General features: G+C 41.8%; 1 protein-coding gene across 2 annotated transcripts in view; it reads left to right on the forward strand.

Annotated features, from left to right (window-relative positions):
* Positions 1 to 18117, forward strand: part of UBAP1 (ubiquitin associated protein 1) — an 84967-nt gene that overhangs the window by 4692 nt on the left and 62158 nt on the right. Inside the window, exon 2 of one of the 2 annotated variants that reach the window (XM_072841695.1) lies at positions 6315 to 6524. The exons of the other annotated variant lie outside the window; for it this stretch is intronic. Coding sequence (XP_072697796.1) covers positions 6338 to 6524 — 187 coding nt within the window. The 5' untranslated portion in view covers positions 6315 to 6337. The remainder of the gene's footprint in view (positions 1 to 6314; positions 6525 to 18117) is intronic. 2 annotated transcript variants of the gene reach the window in all.

Here is an 18117-nt window from a genome sequence, read left to right on the forward strand (position 1 = left end):
CCTGGCTGGCTCAATTGGTTAAGCAATTGTCTTCAGCTCAGGGTCCTGGGATGGAGCTCCACATTGGGCTCCCTATTCAGTTGGGAGCTTGCTTCTCACTCTCCCTCTGCCACTCCCTGTCTCGTGCTCTCTTGCACTACCTCACATAAATAAATAAATTTGGGGCAGCCCGGGTGGCTCAGCAGTTTAGTGTCACCTGCAGCCCAGTCTGTGATCCTGGAGACCCGGGATCAAGTCCCATGTCGGGCTCCCTGCATGGAGCCTGCTTCTCCCTCTGCCTGTGTCTCTGTCTCTTTTTCTCTGTGTGTCTCTCACGAATAAATAAATAAAATCTTTAAAATAAATTTTAAAAATTGTTAAAAAAAAAAAAAAAAGATGAGAAGCCCTAGTGCTTCTGGAAAGGAATGTCAAGATGTAGCATCTTGCCTAAGCAAAGATTCAAAGGGCTTTTCACATCTTTCCTTCCTTTTTTAATTTTTATTTATTTTTATTTTTTAGTAGTCTGCTATACAGGGATTAAAAATACTGGGGATTTAATTTCTCTAGTTACTTGAAAGACCATCTGTGCCCTGCTTTGATGCATAAGTCCCTGCTCTGGTGAAGGAACCATGTGCTAATCTGGCCAATCCTCCCTTTCTCCAGCCTTCTCCACTTCCCATCCTTTACCATCTGGCTATGGGATCACTTTTTTCAGAGGGCTGAGAGAGAGCTCTAGTCTGAAATTCTCCCCACCCAGCTGTGCCCCTGATACCCTGGGGACTGGCAAACATCACAGGACCATTTGACATCAGCTCACTCTTGGCTACTAACCAATATCCAAGAACTGCATGTGGGTGGAAATCTATTCTGGCTGAAAAGTGACCCCCCCCCGCCCCGCCCCTGCCCCCATCGAGACTTTTGCAGCTTTATCTCCTTTTTGCAGACCTGGCTTAAGTTCAAGGCTGAGTCATCAGGGTGAGCATGCGAATATCTTTTCTATACTTAAATACAGGTTAGTGACATTACAGTAGAATTCTAGTAAAGAAAGTATACTGACCTGGTGAAAATTTATTCTCTATAGTGAAAAATCATGAGCAAAAAATGGATTTCTTCCGATTCCTATTTATCATCTAGAATGAGCAGAAAGTTGGTTTAAGTTCTTTTTTAAAAAATATTTTATTTATTTATTCATGAAAGACAGAGTGGTAGAGACAGAGGCAGAGGGAAAAGCAGGCTCCATACAGGGAGCCTGATATGGGACTCCATCCCTGGACTGCATGATCATGACCCGAGCCGAAGGCAGATGCTCAACCACTAAGCCACCCAGGCGTCCCATGGTTTAAGTTCTTGTTTCTTTCTTTCTTTCTTTCTTTCTTTCTTTCTTTCTTTCTTTCTTTCTTTCTTTCTTTCTTTCTTTCTTTCTTTCTTTCTTTTAGATTTATTTATTTATTTCTCTTTCTTTTAGATTTATTTATTTATTTGGGAGAGAGAGAGAGAGCACACATGTGAGGGGTTGGGGGGGAGGACAGAGGGAAAGGAAGAGAAGCAGACTCCCACTTGATGTGGGGCTTGATCCCAGGAGCCTGAGATCATGACCTGAACTAAGGCAGATGCTCAACCAACTGAGCTCCGCAGGTGCCCCTACCCAGCCATTTCTAAGACTGATTTGCTTCCCATCTCTCCATCCACAGTTTTCCAGAGAGCAGCCCCCTCCTTTTTTTTTTTTTTTTTTTTAAATAACCTCTAGGTCCAACATGGGACTTCAACTCATGACCCCAAGATCAAGAGTCTCATGCTGTATGGACTGAGCCACCCAGGCTCATCTAGGGAGCCCCCTTCTTTACTGGAATAAGCTATACCTCTTGGATCAGAGCTCCTGGCTGGTCAGGGCACAATGTCCATTAAGTAAGACCTTGCCCTTCTGTCTGTATTTAACAAGAACTTCATTGTGTTTCTGAGTGTGATGCCCCCAGGGAATCAGTGTGAGCTCAGAGTTTGTCTTTCCAGTCTCTCTCACTGGTTGGAAATGTTCCTGCTTTTTCTGGTAAATCTTCTGGCCTGCATTACAATCAGAAGAGTCACAATTAATCACCTGCTGGCTAGGCTGCTTCCAGGGCCTGGAGGTACCGTGGCAAGGACCTTTACACTCTGAGGTATTGATGTTCCAAGTACCCTGCGAAGTACTGCACAAATGACAATTTTAAGGAAACAATTTGGATAACCCAGAATTTAGCTCTTTGCTTAACATGGAACCCAGATCTTTACCTTGTCAGTGAAAGTAGAAATCAGAGTTAGAGGGGCTTTCAGAGATAAGCAAATCTGATTCCCTTATGATGTTGGGGAGAAAATTGAGACCACCTCCTCTCACCAAGAATGGCTGGCAACGTGACAATCCTCTGGCCTCAGTCCAACCAGGGCAGGAAATTTTGGTGTAGTGTAATGGTTTCAAGTACTTGTATTGGAGTCAGAGGGACTTAGGTTTGAAAGCCAGTGATACTGGGCAGTAACTTCCATTCTCTAAACCTGTATCCTTCACTGTAAATTTGGGTTAATAATATTGTCTATCTTATGGGACTCTTAAGATAATTAAATGCAAAGATGGATATAAAGCACTATGCTTAGAACATACTAAACGCTTGAAAATGGCTAATATTATGCATTTCATTAAACTATTTTTTTTCCTTTTCTCTTCTAATCAATGACAGAAGAGATAAGGGTTAGCCACTCACTTCCAAGAGAGCCTTGGCTACTCTGCAAACCTCTTAGTTTGAATATCCAAGCTACTCAGGAGACTCAGAGCAAGTAATTACTTCTTTCTACTGATGGAAAAACTTAAGAATAGTGGAAATTTAATCTTCTCCCCAGTGGAATAGTGTGGTGTAACAAAGAGCATGGGTTTTGAAAGCAAGGTTTTGGCCTTAGTTCAAATGCTGATTATATTGCCTATTTGTTTCATGATCTTGGATAAATTACATAACCTTTCTGAACCTTCCTGAGAGATGTTAATATCTTATCACATAGGGTTATTGTGATGAATAAATGAGATGATATATATGTACGCCAAACACATGCTAAGTTATAGTGGAATCTATTGTTTTTGCCTGTACTAGTATCTGATTTCCCTTTTCCTAGTAGCATATTTTGATTTTTCCTCAGAATACTACCTTTCCCCTGCTGCATACTCTAATGGTAGATCTGTCAGTCAAGATGCTTTTCTTCTCTGACTGAGTGGGCAGCTGACCCAACCGAGGCTAGCCAGATCCTTAAATCCCTATAATTTGCATCCTTTGAAGGGTGAATAAGAGATGGACAAGGGACAAGTTGATTCATGCCAGGTGTCACCCTGAAGAGACTATCCAATTGTTCTTGCCATCTAGATTCCTGGAGGTACCTAGTTCTTGTCTTTTTTAAGGCCTGGTGGTTCAACTGTTCTTTCAAGACTATCAGCACCTGCATGTCCTTCTGATAACTTCCTTTTTCTGTATCACATTAGACAGAATTGGTTTATGTTACTAGCAACCTCAGAACACTGCTACACAGATGTTAGAGAAATGTTAGTTTTCTCTTATTTGCTTACCTACTCTCAGCAATCACTTATACTCTTTCAGGTTGCCAACACATATAGAGAATTCTAGTGCTTCAGGACAACCTAAACAGTGGATTTTTTTCCCCCAAGATTTTGTTTATTTATTCATGAGAGACACATAGAGAGAGGCAGAGATACAGGCAGAGGGAGAAGCAGGCTCCCTGCAGGGATCCTGATGCGGGACTCAATCCCAGGACCCCAGGATCACAACCTGAGCTGAAGACAGGTGCTCAACCATTGAGCCACCCAGGCGTTCCCCCTAAACAGTGGACTTTTGTTGTACTTAGACTGGAATCAGTCTACATTGTTGATTCATTTGATGTTCCCAATCAGCAAATCTTAACAGTTCCACATTTAAACATGCAGAATCTAATCACCTCTCAACTCTTTACTACTTCACTAGTATAAGCTACTATCATCTCTAGCCTAGAGTACATGCTGTAATAGTTTTTAACTGCTTTCCATGTTTTCTTTTTTATTATTTTTATCTTTTTAAAAGATTTTATTTATTTATTCATGAGAGACAGAGATTCTGGGATCTCTGGAATTCCGGGATCGCTAAAGGCAGGCGCTAAACCCCTGAGCCACCCAGGTGTCCCCATTCTTATCCTTTTATGATCCATTCACCACCCAGGAGACAATGGGATTCTTTTAAAATATAAACCAGGGACTCCTGACTGCCTTGGTCAGTAGTACATGCAACTCTGGACCTTGGGGTTATAAATTTGAGCCCCATACTGGGTATAGATTAGTTATAAAAAAAATCTTAAAGTATAAATCAGAGCACACAGTGCATAAATAACAAAAAGATACTTGTTGACTTAATGAATGGATAGAATTCTGATACATGAATAAAATGGAATACTATGAAATTGTTAGAAAAGAATAAGATAGAATGTCCTAATATGTAATAACTTCTAATATATAAGTAAAGCTATAAAAGAGAAAGAAAAAAATAGTACATTGTACTTAATAGGCTTTCATTTGTGTAAAAAGGATATATTTCTGGAAGTTTACATAGTGGGGCACCTGGATGGTCCAGTTGGTTAAGGATTGACTCTATTTTTTAAAGATTTTTTAAATTTGAGAGAAAGAGAGCACGAGCTGGTGGAAGGGGAGAGGGAGAAGCAGGCTCCTCACTGAGCAAGGAGCCCTATACAGAGCACAATCCCAGGACCCCTAGATCAAGACCTGAACCAAAGGCAGACACTTAACTGAGTAAGTCACCTAGGCACCCCAAGCATTGATTCTTGATCTCAGCTCAGGTCTGGATTTCATGGTTGTGAATTCAAACCCCATGTTGGGCTCCATGCTGGGCAAGGAGCCTACCTAAAAAAGAAGAAGAAGAAGGAGAAGAAGAAGAAGAAGAAGAAGAAGAAGAAGAAGAAGAAGAAGAAGAAGAAGAAGGAAAATTAGAAATTAGTAACATCAGTTAATCTCGGGATTTAGGGGTATCTGTGGGAGGGAGATTTACTTTTCACTGTACATCCTTTTGTACTACTATTTATTTATTATTTAAAAAGCTTCAGTTCTCCCTTGGGAGGATGCTTTGATTTATTTATTTTTAAATATTTTATTTATTTATTTAAATTTTTATTTATTTATGATAGTCACACACAGAGAGAGAGGCAGAGACACAGGCAGAGGGAGAAGCAGGCTCCATGCACCGGGAGCCCGACGTGGGATTCGATCCCGGGTCTCCAGGATCGCGCCCTGGGCCAAAGGCAGGCGCTAAACCGCTGCGCCACCCAGGGATCCCTATTTATTTACTTATTTGACAGAGAGAGATAGAGAGCACGGCAGGGCGAGCAGCAGGCTGAGGGAGAGAGAGAGAAGCAGGTTTCCGGCTAAGTAGGGAGCCTGATGTAGGACTGGATCCCAGGACCCAGAGACTGAGCTGAAGGCAGATGTTTAAGCGACTGAACCACCCAGATGTCCCTATTTCTTTTTAATTTACATATTTTTAGACTTTTAAAAAGATTTTATTTATTTATTTTAGTGAGAGAGCATTCAAGCAGCGGGGAGGGAGAGGGCAGCCGACTCTGCGCTGAGCAGGGAGCCTGTCACAGGACTCTCTGACCCGTGAGATCATGACCTGAGCCGAAATCCAGAGTCCCGACACTTAACTGACTGAGGCATTCAGGCGCCCCTATATTTTTAAAGACTTTATTTATTTATTTGAGAGAGAGAGAGAGAGAGAGAGAGAGAGAGAGAAAGAGGGAGAAATAGCACAAGCGGGAGGAGGGGCAGATGGAGAGGGAGAAGCAGATTCTCTGCTGAGCCAGAAGCCTGACTGGTGGGGGGCTCAATTCCAGGACCCAGAGATCATGATCTGAGCTGAAGGCAGCCACTTAACCGACTGAGCCACCCAGGTGCCTGGTTCAATATTTTTACACATTAAGAAATGACCCCTATGATAAGTCTAGTTACCATCTATCACCATGTAGTTATATTATTCACTATATTCCCTATTCTGTACATTGTATCTCCAAGATTTATTTATTATAATACTTTTTAAAAAAAGATTTTATTTATTTATTTGAGAGGTGAGAGAGCCACAAACAGGAGAAGTAGCAGAGGGAGAGCAAGAAGCAGACTTCCTGCTGAGCAGGGGGCCCTGATGTGGGGCTTGATCCCAGGCCTCTGGGATCAGGACCTGAGCTAATGGCAAACATTTAACCAACTGAGCCACCAAGGTGCCCTTGTACTGTATTTCTTAATCCCCTTCTCCTTTTCTTTTCTTTTTAAGGTTTATTTGTTTATTCATGAGAAATGCAGAGAGAGAGGCAGAGACATAGGCAGAGGGAGAAGCAGGCTCCCTGCGGGGTCCCTGATGGGGGACTTGATCCCAGGACCCCAGGATCACGACCTGAGCGGAAGGCAGATTTCCAACCACTGAGCCACCCACGCACCCCACCCCTTCACCTTTTCATCTGCTCCACTACGCCTCCCTACTGTGGTAAACAATCATTCATTTCCTTAACTATGAGTCTGTTTCTGTTTGTTCATTTGTTTTGTTGTTTAGAATCCACAAAGAAGTAGAATTATAGAGTAATTAGCATTTGCCTTTTTTTTTTTTTTTTTAAGATTTTCTTTATTCATGAGAGACAGAGAGTCAGAGATACAGGCGGAGGACGAAGAGGCAAGGAGCCGAATGTAGGACTCGATTCTGGGATCACTCCCTGAGCCAGAGGCAGACACTGAACCGCTGAGCTACCTAGGCGTCCCTGCATTTGCCTTTCTCTGACTGAATTATTTTACTTAGCATTAAACCCTTTCAGTCTGGGCAGCCCCGGTGGCTCAGCAGTTTAGTGCCACCTTTGGCCCAGGGCATGATCCTGGAGACGTGGGACCTTCCTTCTCCCTCTGCCTCTATGTTTCTCATGAATAAATTAAAAAAAAAAAACAAAAAAAAACACCCTTTCGGTCCATTTGTGTTGTCACAAATGGGAAGATCTCATTCTTTTATATGGCTTAGTAATATTTCATTATGTATTATATATTATATATATGGCATTTCTTCTGTATCCATTCATCTATTGGTGGATACTTAGATCAAATTAAATATTTCTCTTTTTTCAGATTTATTTTATTTTTTTTTCAGATTTTTTTTTAAAGTAACCTCTATAACCAATGTGGGGCTCTAACTTATAACCCCAAGATCAAGAGTCACAAGCTCTAATGACTGAGCCAACCAGGCACCTCCCAATTCCTTCTCTTCTTGTTCTTTTTTAAAAAATTTATTTAAAATTTATTTTATTTTTTTCTCTTGTAATGAGATTAAAAAATTTTGAAAAAATTTTTTTGAGAGAGGGGCAACCCGGGTGGCTCAGCAGTTTAGTGCCGCCTTCAGCCCAGGGCCTGATCCTGGAGACCTGAGATGGAGTCCCACGTTGGGCTCCCTGCATGGAGCCTGCTTCTCCCTCTGCCTGTGTCTCTGCTGTCTCTCATGAATAAATAAAATCTTTTTTTTTTTTTTTTAAAGATTTTATTTATTTATTCATAGACACAGAGAGAGAGAGAGGCAGAGACACAGGCAGAGGGAGAAGCAGGCTCCACGCAGGGAGCCCGATGTGGGACTCGATCCTGGGTCTCCAGGATCACACCCCAGGCTGCAGGCAGTGCCAAACCGCTGCGCCACCGGGGCTGCCCAATAAAATCTTTTTTAAAAAAATGATTTGAGAGGGCACATGAGAGAGCATGAGTAGGGGGAGGGGCAGAGGGAGAAGGAGAGTCAGACTCCTAGTTGAGCAGGGAGCCTATTTCAGGGCTGAATCCCAGGACCTGGGATCATAACCTGAGCCAAAGGCAGACCTTTAACCAACTGAGCCATCCAGGTGCCCCTAAAGTGACTGAGCCCCTCATTGGGCTCTGTGCTCAGCAGAGTCAGCTTATCCCTCTCTCTCTGCTCCTCCTTTTACTCTCTCTGTCAAACAAACAAACAAACAAATAAATAAATAGCTAGCCCATAAAGTCTTTGTAAAGATTTCCAATAACTTTGCCACTTTCACCTATCTAGTCAGATTAATATTACATCTTCAACACGAGGACCAATGTGATGTTCTCAGGTATGTCCAGATGGTTCAAGTCTTTTCAGAATGTATTATGATAGTGGGCATGAAAGTTAACATAGCTCTGGGGCAAGACTATAAATGTATGCTATTGTCTATTCCACATGACAGTTAACTGTTTCTGAGCCTCTTTCTCATAGGGATGGAAAAGAATTCATTCACCAAATCAGTGAATCACATACCACATATTTGAGGCAATGTTAATCTGCTTTAGTAAATATACTAAGCCTGATATACTGGTTCCAATCAGGGCTACTACTTTTGTGAATTTGCCTAGTCCACTGTTATCCTCTAGAGTCTGTCTAGGATTGTGTGGAATCAAAGCTATAATAAGGATCCCTACATCTGCATCCTTTAAATCTTTAAGAATGTCACTAATTTGTCATTCCTTATAAGATGTGATGCTTTCTATTGCTATCTTGGCTGGGGTAAGGGGAAGTTTCAAAATTTTCTACTTGGCCGCCTCTATTATGACAGCTCTTACTTTACGGATCATGGGACCAGTGTGGTAGTTCTATTAACTACCAGATATGTCAATTTAATTTACACATTTGAGGGATGCCTGGGTGGCTCAGCAGTTGGGCCTCTGCTCAGGACGTGATCCCAGATTTCCGGAATAGAGTCCCGCATTGAGTTCCCCACAGGAAGCCTGCTTCTCCCTCTGCCTATATCTTTTCCTCTCTCTCTGTGTTTCTCATAAATAGATGAATAAAATCTTTAAAAAAAATAATAATTTACACATTTGAGAATTGGGGAAATTACCATTGGATATGTCTGTGTACACAGTGGATCTATTGCAAATTGAACCTGGAACAGGACTCCATTTATTATGTGATCTCCATATGTCCCTACTCTAACTGGGGGAACCTGATGATGTTTTTGATCCCTTATTATCAATTTCATCTCAGACTTTTGAATTCCTTGCATCCAAAAGTCCTTGAATTCCTTGGCTAGTATTTCCCTTTTCCCTGTGCTGGCTGCCCAGGTAAATGGTAGTAGACCCCTTTGAGGAAGGAGTGAAGGTGTTATTGCCATCTCTACTTGTCATGGTGTTGGAGAGCCCTTCCTCCTGGAGACCTGCCCTCTCCATTAGTCACTGGGTTCCATGTCTGGAAACTGGTTCTAGTCCAGAAACTAGGCAATGAATCATGACTCAACCTCTTGATCTTCCACCCTTGATTTATCTTAATTGCTACATTGGTCATCTTGTCCTTAGGAACATTGTATTCCATCAGCTATCTCCATAGCTCTCTGCAAGTCAGAGACCCTTCAGGTTGCCATTCCAATCTCATAGTTCATTACAATAATTGCATTTGTGTTGCTTCTGATGGTTAGGGGTTCCATCTGGCCTCTAGTATTTAAGGATCCTGTCATTCTCAATTGCTATCAAGGAATGCTGTTCTGAAAGTGCAGGGGCAGACGTTACTGGGCTCCTCAGTGATACGAGTGGATCTTTCCTCAGAATATTCTTCAGAGCACTCCCATGGAACAGAGTCATTTGGTGAGTTTTCTGGTTTTACACGCTATATCCACTGCAACCTCCTTCTCTGAGCCTTTTTATTTTTTTAAGATTTTTAAAAAAGATTGTATTTATTTATTCATGAGAGATACACAGAGAGAGGCACAGACACAGGCTGAGAGAAAAGCAGGTTCCTCACAGGGAGCCCAATGTGGGATTTGATCCCAGGACCAGGATTACACCCTGAGCCAAAGGCAGATGCTCAACTGCTGAGCCACCCAGGTGTCCTTTTTTTAAAAGATTTTATTTTCTTTAAATATTTTTTATTTATTTATTAGAGAGAGAGAGAGAGAGAATATCAAGCAGAGGGAGAAGCAGGCTCCATGCAGGGAGCCTGATGTGGGACTCGATCCAGGGTCTCCAGGGTCACACTCTGGGCAGAAGGCGGCGCTAAACCACTAAGCCACCAGGGCTGCCCAAGATTTTGTTTATTCATGAAACACAGAGAGAGAGAGAGAGGCAGAGAAATAGGCAGAGGGAGAAGCAGGCTCCATGCAGGGAGCCCGATGAGGAACTTGATCCCAGAACCCCAAGATCACGCTCTGGGCCTAAGGCAAGCACTCAACCGCTGAGCCACCCAGGTGTTCCATCCTTCTCTAAGCCTTTTGACCCCTGCTTTCACCATCTCCCACAGCAGTTCTGACATTTCTACTTAATTTGTTATGAAGCTGTAGCATTCTCTAAGCTCTTAAGAGCCATCCAGGCAACATGTTACAACTGTTTCTCAGGGTTCTTGTGAGGGTGTTGAATCCCATGTCCCAGGAGAATGTTCCCATATTGATAACCTCTTTTTCATCCAACTTTAGGTTCAGCTTTGCCCTGCTTAGATCAAGTATCAGAATTCTCAGAATATAGTCCTTTTTATATTCCCCTGGCCTCTGTCAGTATATATTGGTTATATTCTACAGCTCTGTTAAAAATACTCCCTTCCGGGATCCCTGGGTGGCGCAGCGGTTTGGCGCCTGCCTTTGGCCCAGGGCGCGATCCTGGAGACCCGGGATCGAATCCCACATCGGGCTCCCGGTGCATGGAGCCTGCTTCTTCCTCTGCCTGTGTCTCTGCCTCTCTCTCTCTGTGACTATCATAAATAAATAAAAATTAAAAAAAAATACTCCCTTCTTCCCTTATCATGCCCTGGTCATTTGTTACTTAATCCTAGTTATTGGTCTAATGGCCAGGTTAAGATGTTGGGATAATCCAGATGGGGAGGACCATTTTTTATAGAGCAGAGATTTCTGCATCATCTTCAAGCCAGGGGGAAAACTTTTTTTTTTTTTTTTTTTAAGAGAGGGAAAGACAATATGTAGAGTTGGTAGAGGGATAGAGGGAAAGGGAGAAAGAGAATCTTAAGCAGGTTCCACTTCTAACATGGAGCCAGATACGGGGCTCAATCTCATAACCCTGAGACAGTGACCTGAGCCAAAATCAAGAGTCAGACGCTTAACTGACTGAGCCATCCAGGCACCCCCCAAACTAACTTGTAACAAGAAGGAGTGGGCAACTCATAAAGATCTCAAGGTTATAAAGGCTCCAGGAAACTGGGAATTCTAAATTTTCAGGTAAATAGACCCAGATATTCCCATCTCATGCCTCCCATTTCCACCCCTTGTCAATCAAAATTCTAACTTAGGTGTAGCCAATTTACTATGACTGAGAATTTAACTTCTCTGGAGCTCTTCAAAATCTCATAATTAAGCCCTGAGCCTGATCTTGATCCTTAGGTTTTTCTACCCTCTGGGGGCAGGAGATGATAGACTCTATACATTGCCAAGAAGGCCCTTTGACTTTTACACTCACCCTTTTTCCAAAGTATCTATTACTCTCTCAACAACAAACATCCTATTATTTCTCAAATGCCTGACACATCGTTTTCTCCTACCCCCGTGCATTCCATTCCTCAGGCAAAACATCCCAAATTATCACTGGTAAAAATCTGAACAATTGCATTACTATCACATGCAGGCGCTAACAATGCTCCACCCACCACTAGTGATGGTCTCCTCATTGTCTACAGGCTGGTGAGTGATCCCACTCTCAAATCTCATTTATTTTTAAAAATATTTTATTTATTTATTAGAGAGAGATTGAGAGAGCGTGTGCACACGCAGAGGGTCAGAGGGAAAAACAGCCTCCCCACTAATCAGGGACGTCCTCCCCACCCCTGTCCCCCCTTCCCGCCAATGCAGGGCTCTATCCCAGGACCCTGAGATCGTGATCTGAGCTGAAGGCAGCTGCTTAACCAACTGAGCAGCCAGGTACCTCTCAAATCTCATTTTAGGATTTGCTTTCTTATATCACTCCTGGCAACAGTTACTGTTAATCAGGTTCCCCAGAAATCAGACAGTGATTTGAATCCAGAAAGTTTATTGGACAGGCGCTTAGGATCACTTGTGGGAGAGTGAATGAAGCAGGATTTGGACAGAAGTTGCTGCAATTCATTCTCAAAAAAGTCTCAGTCCAGGAGCCTGGCTGGCTCAGTCAAAAGGAAATGTGACTCTTGATCTTGGGTTTGTGGGTTTGAGCCCAAGTTGGGTGTACAGATCACTTAAACAAACTTCAAAAAAACCAAAAAAAAAAAAAAAAACCAAAAAAAAAAAAAAAAAACCCAACCCCAAAACAAGAAAGCCTCCATCTATTCCAGGCAGAGTATTGGAACTAGGATGGTCCTATTTGGGGCCAGGATAAACAGGTCTTTTTACCCTGAAACTATCAGTTTTTTAATATAATTGCCTTGGGGAAGAGCGCATGATTTTTATTTTTATTTTTTTGAGGGCATGATTAAATTAATTAATTGATTAATTTTTTTGTACTCATGATATTTGTTTAGATGCAATGATATATTTACATTACATATCATGTAACATATAACTATTGCTGTTTTACACTTTCACATTTAGAAAATGATTCTTCTTACTCAAATTCTTTATAGGTATCTATAATATTAGTTTTTGTTATTTTATTTTTTTATATATCACCTACAAAGGCATTTTTAAAATCTTTTTTTATTATTTATTTTTTTTATTGGAGTTCAATTTGCCAACATATAGCATGACACCCAGTGCTCATCCCACCAGGTGCCCAGTCACCCCAACCTCCCTTTCCACCCACCTCCCTTTCCACTATCCCTTGTTCATTTCCCAGAGTTAAGTGTCTCTCATGTTTTGTCACCCTCACTGATATTTTCCCTCATTTTCTCTCATTTCCTCTTTATTCCCTTTCACTAATTTTTATATTCACCAAATGAATGAGACCATATAATGTTTGTGCTTCTCTGATTGACTTATTTCACTCAGCATAATGCCCCCCAGTTCCATCCACGTCGAAGCAAATGGTGGGTATTTGTCATTTCTAATGGCTGAGTAATATTCCATCGTATACATATACCACATCTTCTTTATCCATTCATCTTTCGATGGACACTGAGGCTCCTTCCACAGTTGAGGTATCATGGACATTGCTGCTATAAACATCAGGGTGCAGGTGTCTTGGCTTTTCACTGCATCTGTATCTTTGGGGTAAATCCCCAGCAGTGCAATTGCTGGGTCGTAGGGCAGATCTATTTTTAACTCTTTGAGGAACCTCCACAGTTTTCCAGAGTGGCTGCACCAGTTCATATTCCCACCAACAGTGCAAGAGGGTTCCCCTTTCTCCACATCCTCTCCAACATTTGTTGTTTCCTGCTTGTTAATTTTCACCATTCTCACTGGTGTGAGGTGGTATCTCATCGTGGTTTTGATTTGTATTTCCCTGATGGCCAGTGATGCGGAGCATTTTCTCATGTGCTTTTTGGCCATGTGTATGTCTTCTTTGGTGAAATTTCTCTTCATGTCTTCTGCCCATTTCATGATTGGATTGTTTGTTTCTTTGCTGTTGAGTTTAATAAGTTCTTTACAGATCTTGGATACCAGTCCTTTATCTGATAAGTCATTTGCAAATATCTTCTCCGATTCTGTAGGTTGTCTTTTAGTTGTGTTGACTCTTTCTTTTGCTGTGCAGAAGCTTTTTATCTTGATGAAGTCCCAATAATTCATTTTTGCTTTTGTTTCCCTTGCTTTCCTGGATTATCTTGCAAGAAGTTGCTGTGGCCAAGATCAAAAAGGGTGTTGCCTATGTTCTCCTCTAGGATTTTTTTTTTTTAAAGATTTTATTTATTTATTCATGATAGTCACAGAGAGAGAGAGAGAGAGAGAGAGAGAGAGGCAGAGACACAGGCAGAGGGAGAAGCGGGCTCCATGCACCGGGAGCCCGACGTGGGATTCGATCCCGGGTCTCCAGGATCGCGCCCTGGGCCAAAGGCAGGCGCCAAACCGCTGCGCCACCCAGGGATCCCTCCTCTAGGATTTTGATGGATTCTTGTTTCACATTTAGATCTTTCATCCATTTTGAGTTTATCTTTGTGTATGGTGTAAGAGAATGGTCTAGTTTCATTCTTCAGCATGTGGATGTCCAATTTTCCCAGCACCATTTATTGAAGAGACTGTCTTTTTTCCAGTGGATAGTCTTTCCTGCTTTGTCGAATATTAGTTGACCATAAAGTTGAGGGTCCACTTCTGGATTCTCTATTCTCTTCCATTGATCTATGTGTCTCTGTTTGTGCCAATACCACACTGTCTTGATGACCACAGCTTTGTAGTACAACCTGAAATTTGGCATTGTGATGCTCCCAGCTCTGTTTTTCTTTTTTAATATTCCCCTGGCTATTCGCAGTCTTTTCTGTTCCCACACAAATCTTTTTTTTTTTTTTATTTTTTATTTATGATAGGCACACAGTGAGAGAGAGAGAGGCAGAGACACAGGCAGAGGGAGAAGCAGGCTCCATGCACTGGGAGCCCGACGTGGGATTCGATCCCGGGTCTCCAAGATTGCGCCCTAGGCCAAAGGCAGGCGCTAAACCACTGCGCCACCCAGGGATCCCCCCACACAAATCTTAAGATGATTTGTTCCAACTCTCTGAAGAAAGTCCATGGTATTTTGATAGGGATTGCATTAAATGTGTAAATTGCCCTGGGTAGCACAGACATTTTCACAATATTTATTCTTCCAATCCATGAGCATGGAATGCTTTTCCATCTCTTTGTGTCTTCCTTGATTTCTTTCAGAAGTGTTCTGTAGTTTTTAGGGTATATAGATCCTTTACCTCTTTGGTTAGGTTTATTCCTAGGTATTTTATGCTTTTGGGGAGGGCGTGATTTTAAGTGAAGCAGCTCTTCTTGGGAAGGTTGTATGGGGTGCTTAACTGCAAACTGTCAGCCATTAACACTCTCCTTAGCTGGGAGAGTGAATGCTTCAGTTTTGAAGTGTGGAGATCTGGGGAGCGCACCACAGCAGTACTAAAATACACTTCCTATTGTTTGAACCATTTACAATGGGACAATATTCTTTGTTTTGTGTAGTAAAAATGTGTTAAAGCATTTTTTTGAAAAGACTATATTTTAAGTAATCTCTACACTCAATATGGGGCTTGCAGTTACAATTCCAAGATCAAGAGTCTCATGCTTTACCAACTGAGACAGCCAGGCAGCCCTGGAGCATTTTAAAATAAGCAAACGGGGGTCCCTGGATGGCTCAGCGGTTTAGTGCCTGCCTTTAGCCCAGGGCGTGATCCTGGAGTCCCGGGATGGAGTCCCACATCAGTCTCCCTGCATGGAGCCTACTTCTCCCTCTGCCTGTGTCTCTGCCTTTCTTTCTCTCTCTCTGTGTCTCTCATGAATAAATAAATAAAATATTTAAAAAATAAGCAAACAAAAAGGAGAAATTACAAATTACCCATAATCCTTCCACCAAGAATTAACCACTGTAAATATTTTGGCATATGTCCTTTCAGAATTTCAAATTCAAAATTATATTGTGTGTATGTGTGTAGTTTTACAAAAATGAGCATATTAAATATATGGTTAGTAGCTCTTTTTATTTTATTATTTTATTTATTTATTTATTTTTTAAAAAGATTTTATTTTTATTTATTCATGAGAGAGAAAGAGAGAGAGAAAGAGGCAGAGACACAGGCAGAGGGAGAAGCAGGCTTCATACAGGGAGCCCAACGTAGGACTCGATCCCGGGTGTCCAGGACCAGGTCCTGGGCTGAAGGCAGCGCTAAAGCGCTGAACCACCCGGGCTGCCCAGTAGCTCTTTTTAAACTTAGCAATGTTTTATAAGCATCTTTTCATATTTACATACTTCTATAACATCCTTTTTTTAGACTGTATTTTTTAGAACAGTTTTATATTTATAGAAAAAATTGAGCAAATAATATAGAGAATTCCCATAAACCCCAATCCCACCACAGGTTCCCCTATTACTAAATCCTTGCATTAGTGTGGTACATTTGTTACAATTGTAACATGACCCAAGCCGAAGCAAGTATTGATGCATTATTATTAAGGTTCATAGATTATATTAAGTTTCACCCTTTGTTTTTTGCAGTTCTACGGATTTTGACAAATGCATAATGTCATGCATTCACCATTACAAGTATCATGTAGAATACTTTTAGGACCCTAAAAATGATGTATACTTCACCTATTTATCCCCCTTCCCTAACCTTTGGCAACCACTGATCTTACTGTGTCTATAATTTCATCTTTTATAACATCCTTTTTGGGATACCTGGGTGGCTCAGTGGTTGAGCATCTGCCTTTGGCTCAGGGCCTGATCCTGGGATCCAGGATCAAGTCCCTCATTGGGCTCCTTGTGGGAAGCCTACTTCTCCCTCTGCCTATGTCTCTGCCTCTCTCTCATGAATAAAAAATAAAATCTTAAAAAAAAAAAGACTGTATAACATCCTTTTTAATGCTGCATAGTATTGCCTCATGTGGATTTATCTTGCCAACCCCCTATTATGGGACACTGATGCTGTTACATGACTTAAAGAAAAGACTAGAATGGTAATACCATAGCAGCAAATCAAATTTTGCTGAGCTGGCACAGGATTTACTTGCCCACATACTCAACCTTAACTTATTCCGGTATTTTATTATCTTTGGGCAAAGGAACCTTTTCGATCTCACACACTATCTTGGAAACCAGAAGTAAACATCTGGCATTCACTCTGATGGGAGAACCAAAGCAAAGCTGTAAACACCATCTGCTAATTTTTCCTTCCAAAGGAGTCTTTCCAAATTTCCGGAGGGTTCTCTTTGCAAATTCCTCACAGTCACAGCAGCACCAGAAGCAAATGAAATCATTGAGATTTCTAATGAAGTTCTGGGCTAGGAGGCTGAGCTTACAGAACTTCCTCTTGCATAGATCTGTATCCTCACAGGCTGCCTCTACTCTCCTTCCGTTGGTTCCAGTCTCTGCCTCCTCAACCAGGACAGCAATGTATAGATATGTACTTTGTGCTCACAAAAGTGCCTGATTGAGGGGTCCAGAGAAGGCTAAAATCTGGTTGCACTCAGGTTGCTGAGTTTTATACCCTGGTATTGTATCCACAGAGCCCAAAGCAGGGCTCAATCCCAGGATCCTAAACTCATGACCTGAGCTGAAACCAGAGTTGGAAACTTAGCTGACTGAGCTACCCAGGCGCCCATTTCTTTTACTCTTCTACGGGATGACCCTTACCTCACATGGTTCTTTCTCTTTTTTACTAGGTTTTCTACTGTTTTTCATATCTGGTTCTCTATCTCTCTCTTTGATTTTTTTTTTAAGATTTTATGTATTTGAGAGAGAGAGAGAGAGAGACAGAGATAGCAACAGAGAGCCCAAGCTGGGAGAAGAAGGGGAAGCAGACTCCCCACCAAGCAGGGAGCCCGATGTGGGGCTAGATCCCAGAACCTGGGAGACCACGACCCAAGCCGAAGGCAGACGCTTGACCAACTGAGCCACCCAGGCACCCCTCTCTCTTTGATTCTGTCAACTACCCAGTAGCTTTTTGAGGTTGGTCATTATATCTCTGCTCTGAAAACTACATTTCTGAGCTTCTTTTGCCAACTGAATACTAGTTAGATTCCATCAGTGGGAGGCACTGGCAGGCAACTGGAGGGGGAGGAAGGAAGAAGTCAGGGTAATTCTTCCTCTCTCTTATGGCTGTGAGAGCATCTTCTAGCAGTGGCTGTGATCTCCCTGGTTTCCACTTTCCTTCCTTCCTTGGTTCCAAGTCCTGCCTACCCTCTTCCAGGCACATCTTGTTCCCTCTAGAGCCATAATAAGAGTTTGTTGTGTACTTTTTCAGTCTGTTATCTATGTTTAAATATCTAAATCTACAGTTATTTATTTAAAAAAAATTTCTCTTCTAAGTAAACTCTATGCCACATGTGCGGCTTCAACTCATGATCCTGAGATCCATAGTCTCATGCTCCACCATGTTCTGCCGACTGAGCCAGCCAGGCACCCCTTGAAATCTACATTTATTAAATTAAATAAAAAAAAAAAAAAAGAAATCTACATTTATATCTATGTCTGCATTTATATCCATCTATCTAGTTGTTTCTTTTCTACAAAAGTGGATACAATATGCATTATTC

The sequence above is a fragment of the Canis lupus genome, chromosome 10, assembly GCF_048164855.1.
Source record: "Canis lupus baileyi chromosome 10, mCanLup2.hap1, whole genome shotgun sequence".
NCBI lineage: Eukaryota > Metazoa > Chordata > Mammalia > Carnivora > Canidae > Canis > Canis lupus.